General features: G+C 35.1%; 1 protein-coding gene across 5 annotated transcripts in view; it reads left to right on the forward strand.

Moving 5' to 3' along the window:
* VWDE (von Willebrand factor D and EGF domains) overlaps positions 1 to 19,165 on the forward strand; it is a 78,139-nt gene that overhangs the window by 11,584 nt on the left and 47,390 nt on the right. For all 5 annotated transcript variants that reach the window (XM_058724968.1, XM_058724969.1, XM_058724973.1 and 2 more), the window contains exons 3-7: positions 1,484 to 1,715; positions 10,951 to 11,016; positions 14,789 to 15,036; positions 15,593 to 15,682; positions 17,405 to 17,549. In XM_058724968.1, coding sequence (XP_058580951.1) covers positions 1,484 to 1,715; positions 10,951 to 11,016; positions 14,789 to 15,036; positions 15,593 to 15,682; positions 17,405 to 17,549 — 781 coding nt within the window. The remainder of the gene's footprint in view (positions 1 to 1,483; positions 1,716 to 10,950; positions 11,017 to 14,788; positions 15,037 to 15,592; positions 15,683 to 17,404; positions 17,550 to 19,165) is intronic.

The following is a 19,165-nucleotide window of genomic DNA, read 5'->3' on the forward strand; positions in this document are numbered from 1 at the left end:
ATTTTTCTGTCATTCCCTCTTTTCATATTGTTCTTTAAGGTTCATGCTACATGTTAAACTGCATAACATGCTTTTTTCAGGTACCATTAAAGCATTAACATTTTCCTATGCTGTTGAATATTCTTTAAAATTAATTTTGAACATAATATTCTATCACTAGTGTATTTAGTAAGATTATTTTTATAAGTAAAATTAGTGAAGGTTAGTATCTTTTTGATACATATAATTGTTTTTAGAAAATATGCTAATATTTCATTTCAGTAGCAGTAGATAAAAGTACCTTTTCTAATAATATTTATTTGTTTTGAGAGAGAGGAGAGAGAAGGTGACCGCAGAGAAGGGGGAGAGAGAGAGGGAGAGAATCCCAAGCAGGCTCAGTGCTGTCAGTGCAAAGCCCGACACGGGGCTCAGTTTCATGAACTGCAAGATCATGAACTGAGCCAAAACCAAGAGTCAAATGCTTGACCTACTGAGCCACCCTGGTGCCCTTGTGATCTTAGTTTTTAAGTGGATAATAATATATCATTAAAATAAAATAAGTATAATAATGTGACAATATAATCCTATTAAATAATATTTCCTATTAAATTCTTATTTGTCTTATATTTTTAAAATTACTATTTAAACACAACTATTAGTCTTTTCCTTTATGATTTCCTTTGCTATTAAGCATGGGGATAATAATAATACTGAGTGCTATAATCTGGCTAGTAATTACTGAGTCATTGCTATGTAGAAATTATGTTGTGTACATAATTATGTTTATAGCTCACCATAGTACAGTGTGGTACATTCTGCAATCCACCTAGAACAAAAGGAAAAGATGGATGTTGAGTTCCTGTCCCAAGGTCATGCATTTAGCAAGTGCCTGGGTCCTTCCCAAGTCATATATAGTTTCTTCTTATTTTTCCTGGATTAGTTTTCTGTTTAATTCCATTTTCCATCTGGAAGTGATTTTGCTAATTGGCTTCAAGTGAGGCTTTAACTTCCTTTCTTTCCCCAAATCGCCAACCAGTTGTTTCATCACCAAATTCTGAACAGTCCTTTCCTTCTCCCCTGATTTTTGATACCTCTTGAACCATGCATTAACTTCTTACATATACTATATTTAGTAATTTCAGAAGAAATCTCCAAGGTGAGTTTATCTTTTTGCTCTGTATTAAGATAACTTCAGATTCACCTATCTTACCTTAAAATATATTGCTATGATAGTAAGTTATCTGATACTGAATTTCTCTTGTTCATAATACAAAAGTAACACAGAATAAATTTAAATTGAGTAAGGTTATATTAATTATGAGCAATCTACCTTAAATTTAATATTCCATAAAGTTACTTTTATAGTACAGGTACAAGTTATTAGGTTTTTTTAAATGATAACTTAATATTTTAAAGGTGGTTCAGAAAAAAATGCAAAGTTGATTTATCTATCACATGTGAAAATAACTTGGATTTTCAACTTTTGTTTTCTCTATTGCAAAAGATGAATCACTGTGGAACACAGGCCCCCATCTGGCTATCCCTGAGAGATTCAGAGACACTGCCTTCACCTGGAGAGATCAAGCAACTGACAGCTTGTGCCACATGGCATTTTCTGTTTAACGCTACAAAAGACTGCTGTCTTTTTCAAATCCCAGTGTCTGTAAGAAACTGTGGAAAATTTTTTGTGTACTTACTACAGCCCACTCAAGGATGTATGGGATATTGTGCAGAAGGTAAGAAAACATGAGTAATATCCATGAACTACTAGTCACAGAACTGTGTGTGTTGCTCTGTTTGGGCCATTCTCTGGATAGGTTGTGTTGAGATAATACAAATCTCACTGAGTCTTGGTCTGCCACTATTGCTAGAGTGAAGCTAAATTTCTGGTTTAAATTGGCCAAATCTGTTTAGGATTCTTTACCAAGATCTTAAGATCCTCAGAAATATTTGCTGGTGTGTAAGTATCAAAGCAGATTTCTTGCCATTCCTCCCATTGAACATAACGATTGAGTTTGTTAAAACTTCTTTGGTTTCCTCATGCCCTTTCACCCTTTTTAATTAAAGGATGAGGATGGTGAGTGAAAGATGTCATAGACTCTGGGTCTGGAGTTCTCTCTTGTCCAGCAAGAGAGCAGACGCAGGATTGAAATGCGAGAGAGGCTAATGTCAAGGAAGAGACGAGACACGAGTAAGGGTCCTTGCTTGTTTTTATTAGGATCAGAAGGCTTACAAGCATGATGGACATGCACAAAGAGACTGTGAAACCGTGAACATTAACTCATGGGTGTGAGGGAAAGGGGCTTTTGAATATATTTGGCGTTAGGGGTTTGGGTCAATACAAAACAAAGTCCTGGTGCCAAGCAGATGGTTGTTTACGGCAGGCGTGAGTCTGTTTATCTTAGCTAGCCTAGGGAATAAGACAGAAAGAGCATGCTACCGTCAGGGTCAACAAGGCACCTTTCTTTTGCTAATTAGCTCCGCTCTGGGCAACTTTGCCCTGCTGCCATCCATAGCCCTCTTTACCTGTTTACCTATTTTGGTCCTTCCTTCCTGTGAAAGCAGCTTTCTGCTATTGTACTATGTTGGGGGCTGCTTCCACCCTGAATTCCTAATCTTGTTTACCTCATCTTGGATGTTTTCATCCTGAAATTTCCTATTCCTATACCTTTGTCCTATACTGGGGGCCTTTTCCCTGTTTACCTAATCTTTGATGCTTTCATTCTGTGGCTTCCTATTTATTTATGCCTTGTTAACCCATGGGTGCAAGCTCAAGGAATTCCTAAGCTTATTCCACATAAAAAGATATCATGCAGATGTGTTTTAAGTTATTTCATCTTTCATTCATTAATATTGATTGAATGTTTATCCTTTGCCAGAAATTATTTTAGGCCTTAGGGTTATGGTAATGAACAAGACAAATGAGATATCTTCCCTCATGGAACTCACATTCTAGTGGAGTGCTTCAGACATAGAAAAATAAACTGGATATGACTCAAAGAATAAAATAAATATCCACGAGTCCCTACTACATCAAGACATGATTAGAGAAATAAATTGATGGAAGAAAGGAGACAAACCTTCCTTAAAGAAGAATTGCAAATATTTGTAGTTAGTATCCCACGTAGGATATGGGGCCTAATTCCTTTCATTTTGATTGTGAGCAGTATTTAGTGACTTGTTCCCAAATAATAGTGTATAGAAAGGAAAATACAGTGATTTTTATAAGGGAGAAACGTAGTAGACACTGTATTAACCAAGTGATCAAGGTTAATATCATGAGTGATAATGTATGTTGATATCAGTTACCTGCTGATAACATGCAATAAGATGTACTTCTCCTTTGTGGTATTCTTCCCTAAAAGCCATAACCCCAGTATAATCATGAGAAAATTCATACAAATCCAAAGTGAGAAATATTATACAAAACACCTGGGAAAAATACTCTTCAAAAGTGTCAGAATCATGGAGAGTCATGAGAGAGTGAAAAAACTGTCACAGATTGGAAAAGATTAGGGAAACATGATGAATAATGCAATATGATGATATCCTGGATTGAATACTGGAACAGAAAAGAATGTTAGCAGAAACTGGTAAAATCCAAATAGACTTTTCACTTTAAGAATAGAGTCCTAACTGGGACACCTAGGTGGCTCAGTCGGTTAAGCATCCGACTCTTGATCTTAGCTCAGGTCATGATCACACGGTTGTGAGTTTGAGCCCCACATTGGGCTCTGTGCTGACAGCACAGGGCCTACTTAGGGTTATCTTTCTCTCTGTCTCTACCTCTCTCTCTCTCTCTCTCTCTCTCTCTCTCTCTCTCCCCTTGCCCTGCCAAAATAAATAAACTTAAAAAAAAAAAAAAACGAATAGAGTCCTAAGATCAATTTCTTAGTTTTAACAAATGTATCATGGTTTTGTAATATGTTAACATTAGTGAAAGGGTATTATTACCAGGAAAGCTCCATATTATTTTTGCAACTTTTATGTGCATTTAAAATTACTTTTAAATAAAATTTTTATCACAAACTGAAAATAAAAAATAAAATTGTTTTTGGAAGCAAAATGTGTTATAAATTAGAGAAAACTGGTCAGTGCAATAGTGATTGACTGGCACAAGGATGCTGTCTCACCCAGAGTACCTGAAGAAGGTCTCTCTGACAGTTGATGAACTTGAGCTGAGCTCTGAATGAGGAGAATGAACCATCCATGAAGACATATGGGGAAAGAGCATTCTAAGTAGAAAGAACAACAAATGCCAGTGTCCTTAGACAGATATGAAGATGGCTGTTCAGTGAACTGAAGGAGGAACAACATGGCAGGAAGACTGAATGGATGAGACTTCAGAGATGAGATCAGAGAAGTAGGAAGGGGACAGAATCTGTAGGGTATGTTGACTGTGGTAAGAACTTAGAGTTAGTCATAACTGCAGTTTAAAGCCTTAATGGGATTTAAAATAGGTGAATATGATCTATGGATTGTATTTAAAAGACTCCATTGAAGAGGCTGTGGAAAGACAGTGGTGGCTCAAAGGTTGGGGAAGGAGGAAATGGTTTAGACTAGTGGCAAAGAGAAGAGGTTATTGAGTTGGAATGTCTTTTGGAGGCAGAGCTCATGCACTAGATATGAGAGAAGGTGGAAAGAAAGGAACCAAGGACAAGGCCTAGGTTTGTTGCTTGAGCAGCTGAGATAGGAAAGCAACACATTAGTTGGGGAGAGAAAGGAATGGACAGTTCTGTTTTGGCTTGTTATCTAAGAGAGGACATGAGATATACAGACATAAAATGCACAGTGGATTCGTGAGCCTGCCACTGACCATGTTGTTGACTAAGGATGTTGGAGAAGAGGGTAGTTCCCATAATACACCATCATGGAGCTCACAATAGATAATTGAACTTAATGAGTTTTTTGGGTTTTTTTTCTCTGTGCTCAATTATGACTGTGAACTTTTTGAAGGCAATGTACCCTTTATATCAAGGTCTCATGACCTCATGCCCAGTACCAAGTAAGGACACAACAAATGCACATTAATAGAAGTGTTTAATAGAACTAGTGACCCACCTCCTCAGATACAAGGAGCTCAAAATGGAAAGAAGCTACATAATGGTGATTTTTTACTTGGACTGCTTAGACAGGAATGAAGCTGATAATTGAGGGATTTATTCTTGGTTGGGGATGGAGAAAGTTTGCTGATATGTGACCAAATTATGGGAGGAAACCAATATCCCTCTACTATGTTATCTGGATTCCTCCATATGTAGGAGACTGAAAATGCTAGGAGATACTGTTCTGGATTAGTGCTCTTAAACTAGGCCAAACATTTGATTTAGCAAACAATGACAATCGTGTTAGTAATGCCTATGAATATTTTCATCTTGAGGTTGTTAGATTATCCAAAAACAAAAAACAAAAAAACCTACAAATAATAGATATGGCAAAACAATGGCTAGGAATATACATGGAACCATAAATTGCAATGAGTGGTGTGAATGAGAAGATTAAAAGTTGCTGTAGGTGTGCCTGGGAGGCTCAGTGGGTTGAGTGTCCTATTCTTGGTCTTCACCCAGATCATGGTCCCACGATCATGGGATCAAGCCCCACATTGGGCTCTGTGCTGGGTGTGGATCCTGCTTGGAATTCTCTCTCTCTCGCGCTCTCTCTCTCCCTCCCTCCCTCCTTCCCTCCCTCCCTCTCTCCCCTTCTGCTCCTCTCCCCCACTCATGTTTTCTCTCTCTAAAATGAAAATTAGAAAAAAAAGTTGCTGTAGATGAGAATACCAAAGGTGAAGGAGGGTGAAATTTATAATGAGGAACCACAGAAGAAAGCCTCTTCTGAGAAAAGGGCATTGACATGGAGAGTTTGAGGGTAAACAGTCCTGGGTCAGATAAAAAGTGTGGGGAACAACATCCCAGACAACAACAACAACAGCAGCACGTAAAAGGCCTTAAGGCAATAAGTGTGGTGTTGTTCCCAAGAGTGAAAGTAGCACAGAGATGTTGGATCGCAAAGAGTGAGCAGAGTATTACAAGACATGGGTTGGAAACGCAGCAGGGTCTGCTAGTTAGGGAACTCTTCATTTTATTCTGTGCTTTGAGAAGTCTTAAGAGAATTATCCTGAGAGCTTTAGCCAGTAAGTCTTCACATTTCTTACACAGCTGCTAGCCAGCTAAACCTGGTTGAAAGCAGTATGTTCAGGAAGGACAGCAACTGCTCAGTTAATAGAGCTAATGTTATCCATTAGGAAGGAGAGAATCCAGAGAGATGCATCTTGAGTGGCCAAGGTGAGAGATTTGAAAAATGTCTTTTTAGTATTTTTCAGTATTCTTGTCATCAAAATAGTTAATTTTTACAAAATTTCTAATAATATTACCAAGTATTTGTGGAAAATTGCATAGGTATTTCAATGGGAAAAAACCCAACAACATATCTACATTATTTTTTAAGAAATATTGATTACTATTAAAAATGAAAACAGAACTTTTATATCATGGAATATCATAAAAGCAGTCACTTAGACAAAAATATTGTTTACATTGAATTTAAAAACTCAATACATATAATTTGCATTTTTTGACATGCTGTTAATACTTAAAAAAATATGTCCTGTTAATGCCATTCATTTTCTCAAGTTTGAATATTCAAAAGTATTTCTTTTATTCTTCATATTCATGTCTTCCTACTGGTTTTAAGTAAAGAGAATTTCTGGGAGAAGATTGTTATTTTTTACTTTTTGTAGATAAGTTATTAATCAATATACACATGAATTATCTTCTCTGATGTGCCAATAAGTTTACCTTGAAATACTATTTAAACTTGAATTAGAATTCCTGGATAGCAAACAGAAATGAATCATATAATCCTCTTAAGTGTCTCTTTCTCTTGCTTACCAAGAATCTGAAGCAGATGTTCCGGGCTGATGATGACTTGGCCATTTACAATGTCAGGCTGAGGTCTCTGTGAGTCTCTAGGCTTTTTCTTCACAGTGACGAGATGAAGGTCCAGTTTTTGCTCTTTATGTGCATTTTAGACAGGATAAAAGGGGAAGCCCAAAGGATAAAAAGAGAGCTTGTGCTAACTGGAATTTACCTCCCCTTAAGGAGCTTATTTGGAAGAAGTCTTATCACAACTACTTCAGAAGAATTCTTTGGCTTATCTCTGTCTTCAGAGGCAATCTGTGAAATCTCCTTTTTTACTTGGACATATTTCTGTCACCAGCTAATAGGCTATTGGATAGGCAACAATCCATCAGGTATATTTAACTTAAAAATCATCAAAACAGGGGTGCCTGGGTGGCTCAGTTGGTTAAATGTCCACCTTTGGCTCAGGTCAGGATCTCACAGTTCATGAGTTCTTACAGCCCTGTGTTGGGCTCTGTGCTGACAGCTCGGAGCCTGGATCCTACATCAGATTCTGTGTGTGTCTTTCTCACTGCCCCTCCCCCTGCTAATGCTCTGTGTGTCTCTCTCTCTCTGTCAAAAATGAACAAATATTAAAAAAAAAATTTTGAACATTATCAAAACAGCACAAATTAAAGAAAATTGTCACCATTTTAATAATATATTCTTATGACTTTTGTTTTTTATAACTTACATATAACTTTCATACAATTTATCTACAATTTCTATAAGGCAAAGAAGACAAACGTTAATTCAAGATTATACTTATAATCAATGCCATTCAAGCAAAAAGATTTATATATGTTATTTAATGAGAAAAGTTCATTGGAAAATGTTTTTTCATATTTTCCATGTTTGTACTTAGCAAGGTGGTTATTAGGTCCTTATGCTATACAAAGAGGCATTATATCAATTGGAAGTAGGCCATGAGAAATTGAGGACATATACTATATACCCTACAGCACCCACTAAAATATGTGTGTGTATCTAATAGCCAATAAAATAGATAAGATACACAAAATACACCTTTTAGAGATACAGAAACAAGTGAAAAGTGCCAAAAGGACAAATAGAAAATAGCAACATGATAGATTTAAACCCTAGAATATCAATAATTATATTAAATATATGTGATCTAAATACCCCAATTGAAAGTCAGAAATTTTCAGATTGGATAATAAAAGTAACACCCAACTATAACTATAGGCTTCCCAGAGAAGCCCATGTAAAACATAAAGAAAAATGAGGTTATAAATATGAGGAAAGAAAAGGATTGACTTAGGTACCACAAATGACAAGAAATCTAGAGTGGCATTGTACATATCAGACAAAGTAAATTATTGAGCAAAGAATATCACCTAGAAGAGCAAGGGTCATTTCCTAAAGATAAAAGGATCAATTGAACAACAGGATAAAATGGTTCTAAATACTTATGTACCTAATAACAGAATTCAAAATACAGGAAGCAAAACTTACAGATCTTTAAGAAGAAATAGACAAATTTATGGTTCATGTTGGAGATTAACACTCATCAGTCAATAATTGAGCACATAGAAACAAAAACAAAAAAAATGGAGGAGAGTGGAAAGATTCTATCAATCAACTTGATCTAAATGACATTTAGAGAAGATTCCACAGATGACAGAACAACCCACATTCTTTACAAGTGCACCAGAAACATTTACCAAGATAGATTACATGCTAGGCCCTAGAGTAAGGAAATTAGAATATAAGAAAAAGTTTGATGTTAGTAAAAAAAAAAAAACAACCCCTAAATATACTGTGAAAACAAGAGAGTTTACAGATCTGTGGGATCTGTAAAAAAAAAAAAAAAAAAAAAAAAAAACAACTCAGTTTATATGTTAAGAAACTAGAAGCAGCACAAATGAGACCCAAAGTAAGCAGAAAGGAAATAACGATCAGAGTGAAAATCAATGGAATAATACACAAAATGAAAAAAGTAAAGGCACAGGTTTCCAATATCAGGAATAAGAGAGGTGATAAAATACAGACTCTCCAGATATTAAAAGAATTATAAGAATAAGGAATTATTATGAATAACTGCCAATACATTTGACAACTTAAATGAAGTAGACAAATTTCTTGAAATACATGGATACTAGAGCTCATTCAAAAGAAAAAATAATTTCAATGGCCCTATAATTGTTAAACAAATTGTATTTTTAGTTAAAATCCATTCCACAGATAAAATAAAACAAACAAACAAGAACCCTGGCCCAGATGGTTTGGGAATTCTTCCAAATAATAAAGGAGGAAATAATACCAATTTTACATAACTTTTCCAGAAAAATGAATAGTAGGGACCAAAAAACTTCTGTAGAGCCAACAATACTCTCAAAGTAAAAGCAAGACACAGACACTCAAGAAAACTATATCCCTCATACATATAAATGCAGATGGTATGATCATCTATTTAGAAAATCCAGTGGAATCTACAAAATAGCTATTGGAGCTAGTAAGAAGTAATACTGAAAGAAAAAAGATCAACATATAAAAATCATTTGTATTTCTTTATATACGTACTAGCAGCAATTTTATCTAAAAATACTAATTATAGTACCAACTATATGAAATACTTAGGAATAAATATGGAAAAAGATGCACAAGACCTATAAAGTGAAAACAGTAAAACTTTGCTGAGAAAAATTGGAAAACTTAAAATAATGGAGAGATAAACCATGTTTATGGAACAAAGATCAATGTTAAGAAACCAATTCTCAAGGTAATTTATAGCTCTAAAACAGTCCTAATCAATATCTCAGCAAGTTTTTTTTTTTTTTTGGAGATTGACAAATTTTCCTAAAATTTATATGGAAATTCAAAATATCTACAATACCCCAAACTACCTTGATCAGGAAAAGAGTTGGGCAATTTATAGTGACTTTCAGATTTATCCTAAAGTTAATCTGTAAAGTGTTATGTTTGCATCAAGATAGATCAGTGGATAAGAACAGAGCCCAGAAATAAATCAACACACGTATAATCAACTGATTTTCAACACTAAATATAGTCAATTCTTTAGAAAAAGGACAGTAGTTTCAACAAATCATTTATACACAAATTTTAAAAAATGAACTATGATCAAAATGCATATAAAAATATAACTCACAAAAGGGGTGCCTGTGTGGCTCAGTCAGTTAAGTGTCGGACTTCAGCTCAGGTCAGGATCTCACGGTTTGTGAGTTCAAGCCCTGTGTCGGGCTCTTTGCTAACAGTTCAGAACCTGGAGCCTGCTTCTGATTCTGATTCTCCTCCTCTCTCCCTGTCCCTCCCATGCTCATGCTCTGTCTCTATCTCTCAATAATAAATAAACGTTAAAAAAAAATTTTAAAAAGGTATAACTCACAATGAATCATTAGTTTGAGTTACAAATAACAGAAAACAAGTTGAAATAATGTTTAAAAGTCATGAACTCTAAGGATTTTAGGATGTGTCATTGAATCTGAGAAAGAGTTAAATAAGAAGGCCTCAGAAGATATGAGCATTAGAGCACCTCCCATGAGGTTAGCAATAAGAGTCTATACACATTCCTGTAGAACTTCATCATTGACTTGACTCTGCTCTCAAGTCCTTGTCTCTCAGTTTAAATTCTAAATTCTTCCAAGAAGCAATCTGATGAGCCTGTCTTTGTTCGAGTAGTTACCTTTGTTCCAATGAACCTAGTTTGGCATTGGGTTATAGTTATTACCATGACAGCTGTCAACTCATTTCTGTAACCCTGCACATGATTATAGGGGAAACAAGTTCCACAGAAGTGGTTCAAACCAATTGTTGTATAAATTTATGTAAATTTTAGTTTCATTACTTAATAGCGTAGACTAAAATTTAGGAAACAAGACATGAAAGCTGTAGTTGTTTTAAAATATGATTCTAAATTATCTCTATTTGATCTCATCCTGAAAAGGGAAAATTTTATTATAAATAAAAATGAGAATAAGTAAGTCTTAGTCTATTGAAACATACTTCTCCGAGGAATTGTCATTTCAGATATTTATGTATGTATTTATAACTTTATGCTCAATTGAATAAATATACAAACCTTAACCTTTTGCAGCTATTTCTGATGCAAAATTACACCCATGTGACCCTGATGAAATTGAAATTAGTGGTGACTGTGTTCGTAAGTATCAAATTTTATTTTTTTTAACAATTTATAAACTTACAATTTCAAAGTTGTTTTGTTTATTCATTTATCTTGAGAGAGAGAGAGAGAGAGCATGAGCAGGGGGAGGGGCAGAGAGAAAGAGGGAGAGAGAGAATCCCAAGCAAACTCCGTGCTGTCAGCCGAGAACCTGATTCAGGGCTCAGTCTCACAAACTGTGAGATCATGACCTGAGCTGAAATCAAGAGTTGGACACTTGACTGACTGAGCCACCCAGGTGCCCCCATTTCAATGGGTTTTTATGTTCTGCAACTTACTTAGATGTTAGTTATGCTATTTGACTTCACCTCAGTCTCATGGCTATCAAAAATAAAAATCACTTTATCCTGCCTGTAAGGAATAGTCCTGGAATTAGCAAGTATCTGGAGTTGGGCATGTCATACCCTACAGATATTGGTAGAATTCTTTTAAGGGGAAATATTTGGCAGTATATCACAACAATATTAAAAATGCACATATATTTGTCCTCAACAATTCCATTTTCAAAAGTCTAGCTTATAGAAATATTTAAAGAAGCATGTAAGTACTCTCTTTAAAACAGCATTTTTCTAATAATATGAAAAACTAAATTGCAAATATACAATAACTGCTGATGATTCAATATTTTTGGTGTACCCATGATAAAATATTCTATAAACAATATTAAAATTCAGGAATACATTCTTTGATATTAGTAAATATTAATAGCATGCTGTAGTTAAGAAATCAAAATATGTAGGACAGTCTCATTTTTATTTTCTGAAAGCAATTGCATTTATACCAAATAACTCTTGAAAGATAAACACCAAAAATGTTAATGGTACTTGTAATTTTTCTCCTTCAAATCTTTATTTTTTTTTATTTTCTAAATTAAATTTTTAGAAGTTGTTTACAAACTAAAAAAATCCTATGTCAGTATTTCTTAAAATAACTCTAAATAGATCGTCTAATAAATTTATGATATCTACTTAAAGGATGAGAAGAAATTAAAATTATTATTGAAACCTTAGCGTTTTTGCGGGATATATTGGTCAAGTATATTGATGATGATATGAGAATATCATAAATGAATATGGGATTGTTGACATGTAATTAACTAAGGTGTTTGATAAAATAAACCATAATGACAAAAAACAAATCAAGATAGATTATATAATATTTAGATACCAGTTCTAAAAATTAATGTGTTTTGCCTTTGAAAACTACCCTTATAATAATGCTCAAAATAAGGGGTGCCTGGGTGGCTCTGTCAGTTTAGGATTTGACTCTTGATTTTGGCTCAGATCATGATCTCACAGTTGGGAGGTCAAACCCCAACATGGGCTCTATGCTGGGCATGGAAGCTTCTTAATAGTCTTCTTCCCCCTTGCTCTCTGCCCCTTCCTCACTTGCACTCTCTTTCAAAAAACAAAATAATAGCACTCAAAGTAAATCCCTCTGAGTTGTTTTTCTATGTTTTATTCCAATTGTAAATGGATTTTCCAGCTCCTTTTCCTACTGTTCTTTAAACAAGTTATTATTTTATCTGAAAGTCTCAGTTTAATTAAACACTGTGATTTAAATTCTTAAGAGAACAAAACAATATCCCTAATAATAGTAATATTAAACATAAAGTATATTTGTTATACTTTATATATAGCCTGCATAATAGGTTTGGATTATCTTTCTCATATACATATATTATAGTGAAATCGCTTTTCTTTTCTGAATAAGCAATAAATTTAAGCTATGTATGTATGTTGTACAGAAGGCTTATGCAATTATTGGGAAAAAATGCTATACAAAACCATACACAATCTGGGGAGATAACCCTTGAATGGAAATATTGAATCAAAAGTCAACAGCTTCAGGATAAAGTAGAGAATATGTTAACATATCCAGCAACTGTTAATATCAGAATTGACAAAAAGGTACAAGCAGAAATAATTTATCTCTTGTTTTTGCAAACTTTTCTTTTAAATATATGTTGACAAAGTTTCTTTCATCTACATTGTTGTGAGCAATGATCTGTTTTTTCACCCAGATAGTTGATGCCATTTAAAATAGTGATTCAAAATTTTAATTTTCATGAATTATTTTCTTTTCAGTTATCGGTCATCTCTTACTCTAAATAATCATTTCCATAGACAGTTCTTCCCTGTTTGGAAATAAGTTGAACTTCTTTTTCCTAATTTATGTAAGAGGAAATTTTCCCTCATATATAATTTTTTTAAAAACCAATGTACTAAAGAGTAGTCTATTATTTCTTTCAAATGTGAACATAATGATTTGACCCCATGTTTAAGATGTTTGGCAAGGTATTTGTTACTTAGATTAGGAGTGCCTGGGTGGCTCAGTTAATCATCCAACTCTTGATTTTGGCTCAGGTCATGGCCTCATAGTTTGTGAAATCGAGCCCCGAGTTAGGCTCTGTGCTGACAACACGGACACTGCTTGGTACTCTCTCTGCCCCTTCCCTGCTTGCGTGTTCTCTCGCTCTCTCTTTCTCTTTCTCTCTCTCTCTCTCTCTCTCTCTCTCTCTCTCTCTCTCTCAAAATAAAAAAAAAAAACAACAATATTTATTACTCAGATTAATTTGAAAAAAATTCATTTGCTACTCGGATTTTCTAATTGAATACCTAACAAAATAGCAAGTTAAAATATCTTAAAATACACAAGGTTATTTTTTCCCTTATATTTAGGTTAGAATCCCTCAGAGTTTTCAAAAATCTATGAGAGGACTAAAAAAATTACTTTTGCAACTATTGTAAAATGACCATGTATATCCTAAAAAAAATTTGTACATTTTAACACGTTTTTTAAATCTTGTAAAATTTATCACTTAGATATTTTTCTCTTTTCTAAAACAAAGGAAATTTAAAAAACTCATTTAGAGACATTTTAGATCCCTAAATTTAATCTTACAAATGACCAGAGATGAAAATTGCAAAATCTTCCCAAGTTCCTAGAGAAAATTTCAAACATTTTTAACATCAGATAAGTGAAAAGAGTAAGACTGTTGTTTAACACCTGATGTATTTCACTCAACAGTTTAATCAGTCCTGTAATGAGCTGCTCTTTCAACCCAGAGTAATGATGGGTTGAGTTATAAGAGGAAAATAGTAAGCCTTTTGAGTTTACATTATAATGACTTTTTTTTTTAATTTTTAAATGTTTATTTTTGAGAGAGAGAGAGAGGAAGCAGGGGAGGGGCAGAGAGAGAGGAAGACAGAATCCGAAGCAGGCTCCAGGCTCCGAGCTGTCAGCACAGAGCCCGATGTGGGGCTAGAACTCACAAACCACAAGATCGTGACCTGAGCAGAACGAAGCTGGACATTCAACCGAGTGAGCCACCCAGGCACCCCTATAAATGACTACTTTTTAAGCAAGAAATTATAACGTAAAAAAACCTTAATTTTATTTCTTTGTTCAATCTTTTAGAAAGGGAAATCTTTCATAAATCACTTCGAAGGAGGTGAATTACTTTTATGCTCAAGAGCTAGACTTTTTTCAAGGGTAGACACATCCAAAGTACATTAATATAAGCTTGATGAGCTGATAAGTTTCTCTGCTATCAATATTTCTGTGATTATTGGGTCAAAAATAAAAATGTGCTGCTTTGCTGATTGCTAGATAATAGTTATCTTTCTGAATGTATTTTACTTTTCTTAGTATAAACCCCTGAGCCGCAGTCTCCATGAGCTTTCTGCTTGTCATTATCCATTCTTTAAGATGCCTGATTGATGACAGATTATGCATTTTTTCCCCTCAGGTCAGCGGTTTGTCTCAGTGCCACCACCGCCCCCAGGAAGGCCAGAAGTTGTGGTGGAGCTGATTGAATCCAGGCTTTTCTGTAGGTGTGCTTTTGATGTTTCCCCTACAAGCACTTCGGTGGGATTTCTCATAACTTGGTCTAGGCTTTCTTCTCAAGAAATCAAAGAGGAGCTGAAGCAAGAGACCACAGTTCAGGCATTCTCTCTTTTAGAGCTGGATGGAATAAATCTCAGACTCGGAGATAGGGTATGTTCACATTTTTTTTTTCTTTTCGTGAATGAATTGATTTTAAAAAATGAGTTTTTTAACATATCCTAAAAATACCTTCATCCCCAGAATACCAAGCACTAATGTTTTTCTTTTTCTTTTTTCCTTGGCAATTGTACCAACTCAAATGATACTGGATGAGTCAGTATCTTAATGACTACATATGAATATCTGCTGTTACCATTTGCTGAATTATCAATGAACCCTTATAACTTGATGCCTCTTTCTGGTTTTAAAATGATACGTTTTTATTCTTGAAAAATATTTTTATTTTTTTAATGATGATGTCACTTATCTACTTTTAAATATATCTTAAATACAAAGTCTATAACACTTTGATTTATGTTAGGTTTGAATAGGTAATATTTTTAAATTGTGGAATTTTTCTCGATTTTCAAGCAAGTTTTCAAATTGTTTAGCTTCTTATTATCTTTTATGCACAATCTACTATAAGTTAAGTACTTAATTACAATAGTTTACACATATTTTCTCCATAATTGTATTGCTAAATGATTATTCATAACTGTGTTCATAGATATTCTGTAGTGCTTCCATCTTTTTGTTGGAGAATCCACATGTACAAAGCTTAGCCATCGAAAGCCAAGAATTTTTTGCAGGCATTAAGGTATGTAGCCACGGGGATGGATCAGACAGATTACTTCTCTATCACTGTGTTTTCTATACTGTGATCTGTGGATGCTGGTTCCAAGACCTCATCACAGACTGAACACTGAGATCCGAGAGTCTATATTTTTGAAAAATTACCCAAATAATTCTAATGCACAGCACTGTTCGAGGGCCCCTGTTAATGAACTAAAATTGGAATATACTTGCATATTTTTTGAGAAATAGCTCAAATTAGAATAAAAGTGGGGCACTTGGGTAGCTCGTCAGTTAAATGTCTGACTTTGGCTCAGGTCATGATCTTACACTTCATGAACTGGAGCCCTGCATCGGGCTCTCCACTGACATTGTGGAGCCTGCTTAGAATTCTCTCTCCCTCTCTTTCTCTCTGTCCCTCCCGAATTTGTGCTCTCTCTCTCTTTCTCTCTCTCTGTCAAAATAATTAACTTAAAAAAATTAAAAATGAAAGCTTTATTCCCATAATTCATTCTATCACATGTCTAAAAGTTAGATTATTGATATTTAGTTAGCATGCGGGTCGGAAGACGAGTACCAGGTCAGGTACTGGAGCCTCTGATTAAAGTAAAAATGACCCAGAAATCTGGGCTCTATGAACTGTGAAGATGGAGGTAACTACACAAGGCAATGTCTGTGGTCACTGCTGGTATCATGGGAGGTCCAAGAACAGGATCTGCTGCTATTACAGCAGATGAGCAGTCATCCAGGGAATCCACAAGTGGTGGAATGAATGGGGCAATATCATGAGGTCTAGGCAGACAGGCACTGTACACCCCCTGTGGTCTCAGCCACAGGACTGGAGTTTGACCTGGACTCATCTCTAGTTCAAGGACAAGATGAGACAATCAATAGATTGTGTGAATAGGACTCATAACAGATTGTGAGAGCCAAGACAAAAACTGGTCTGGAGAAAGTCCATTTATACACAGTAGGGACCAAGGAACGAGTGAGAAGAGTAACCATGTTGTCAGAAGAGTATAATCACAGTAGGAGGAGAGAAGAGCTCATACCTCAGGGAGGCAGAACCTTTGGATCTCCATTGGTGAACACTCAGCAAAAAACATCCGGGTCATTGGTCAGCCCCCAGGAGATGTTTCTAATTAGGCTAGTAGGGAGCTAGCCAAGAATTCAGATGGAGTAAAAACTTCCTGCCTCTAAAAAGGATTGGCCCATGAACTGGGATGGGACCAGTCCTAGACTTCAGTAGTTAGTAATCCAACTAAGGAAGACAGAGGCTGCAACATAAGCTTGAGATATTTGAGGTGACAATGATATTTTGATTTATATATGCAAAGATACTTATGTTAAGGGTGATATTAATCTCTCAGAATAAACACACTCATTTGTGAGTCAGTAAATGTTAACAAACAAATGAAAGAATATAGGCTTCTCTCTGTCTGTGCCCATTCCCCGGTGCCCATCCCAGAACCAGAAACATCAAGGCAGACTCCTACCAGACTGCCTGCCATGTTGGGGAACCAAGTTATCCCTCAGCTCAGGGCAGTACAGTGACTCCGTGTACTCTGCTATGTGCTAATGTTTTTAAAGATTTGGTTTTAATCTTATTAAATTGAAAATTTCAGGGCTTAAGTTATTACTCCCAGCTTATTTAGCAAAATAGGAGCTGTTAAGAAAAATGCTCTTGTAAAATTTTATCTTAGGAATAAATTCTATTTTGATATGGCTACATATTTTCTTATACCAGTTACACCCTGAATTAAGCACTATATCAGAAGATGGGAAAGAATATCGCCTGAAGATAGAGAGCACAGTACCTGTCATTTGTTCTGAATTCAGTGAGCTTGACCAGGAATGCAAAATCTCATTAAAACTGAAAACTGTTGATCAAGGTAATACACTAAATTCACTTAATTTTATTACTGGATTTCAAATAATAATTAATGCTATTTTTTTCTTCTAGAAAAAGTCACTGGAGAGTATGCATATAATGAATTATATTGTGTGTTTACATCAAATTATAGCTCAGCCATATTAATGATATGGGTCCATATTATTGACTGTCAAAACAGTCTATGTTGCAATTCACATTTATCCCTCCTGGGCTCATAGCATGTATTAAAAAAAAAAAAACAGTGATGAACAACTCCTCCTCATCATCTTTTTCTTCCTCCTTTTCATTCTCGTCCTCCCACTTACTTTTTTCTTTGCTTTGTTTTCAGAGATGGAGAGACAAACTGCTCTTTAAGATTTTCCAAATATCCCTAACTAGGGAGGTATGATATGTTATATTAACATAAATTCAAGCTTATGCAACATGGGTCTCCTAATACATGGGTCCTAAAACTCCTAATACATGGGTCCTAATACTAAACTCCTAATACATGGGTCCTAAAACTCCTAAAACATGGGTCTCCTATACTTCTCTCCTTAATGTAAGCTTGTGTTTGAGACCTTTTGTTATAAAATTCTATTTAAATTACAAATTACATAGATTGTGTGATGCATGGCTGCACATATGTCACTGTCACAGCCATATAGGAAGAGGTGAAATTCTCCCAAAGGACATGATAGATTATGAGAGGACAAAGCATGGATGGCGGTGATTGGGTTTAGTTGAATTCTGTTTCTCCCTCTAAGACTCTGAGGTAGAAACCAAAGCACATAAGAGATATATAAAATAGAATATGACTTTTAAGAGAGATTCTGTTTACATACCTTTTCACCATAGGACATAAAATTTTATGTAATAAATACACCAACTACGACATGTCTAGGTCTTCAGGTCTCTATTATACCTAATTAAATCAGAGAAGCAAAGGATAAAAATGTTTGAAGAGAGAGTCCCATGGGAATGATACACCCAGAAAAGAGATGGACGTACAAATAGAGAGAAGCATTGGGAGATGCTGTCTCAAGACAGGTGACAGTAAACAGGCTTAGGTAATAAATGCCCAGCCACTCATTCAGATTTCAGGAGCATTGTGAGCAACACTGTGTTTTGAAATTCAGCACAGAAATATGCATTTAAACCCTCTCTCTCAGACTGTTTGACATAATTTTACTTCAAACTACGTGTGAAAAGTATATTTGGTAAATTTTACTACAGCTTATGGGGGAGAATAGGAAGAGGATGATGTTAATATGACCCTTTTCAAACTTGTGTCAGGCAGAGATTTTCTTCAGCTGCAAGTATACTTTAAACTATATTTGTGTGCTCTCAATTCTTGCAGCAAGAAAGGCATTATTATAATAATACAAAAGCAATATATATCTACATTTTAGGAGTTTGCATGTCCCTGCTATTTGTCAGTTGAAAATAATTTCCCTTTTTTTCTGGAGGAGAATTTCTGGATTTCATTCTGGATTTGCTTCATCTTATCTTTTTTAAGTGTATTTTCATTGCATATCTACTTCCACAGAGCTCAAGTGGGTATCTCTTAGTGTATTTCCACAACTACTATGCTGCTTTTTCACAGGCTTATAGAGAGCAATACTTGGCCCTCAT

This window comes from Neofelis nebulosa, chromosome 4 (genome assembly GCF_028018385.1).
Source record: "Neofelis nebulosa isolate mNeoNeb1 chromosome 4, mNeoNeb1.pri, whole genome shotgun sequence".
NCBI lineage: Eukaryota > Metazoa > Chordata > Mammalia > Carnivora > Felidae > Neofelis > Neofelis nebulosa.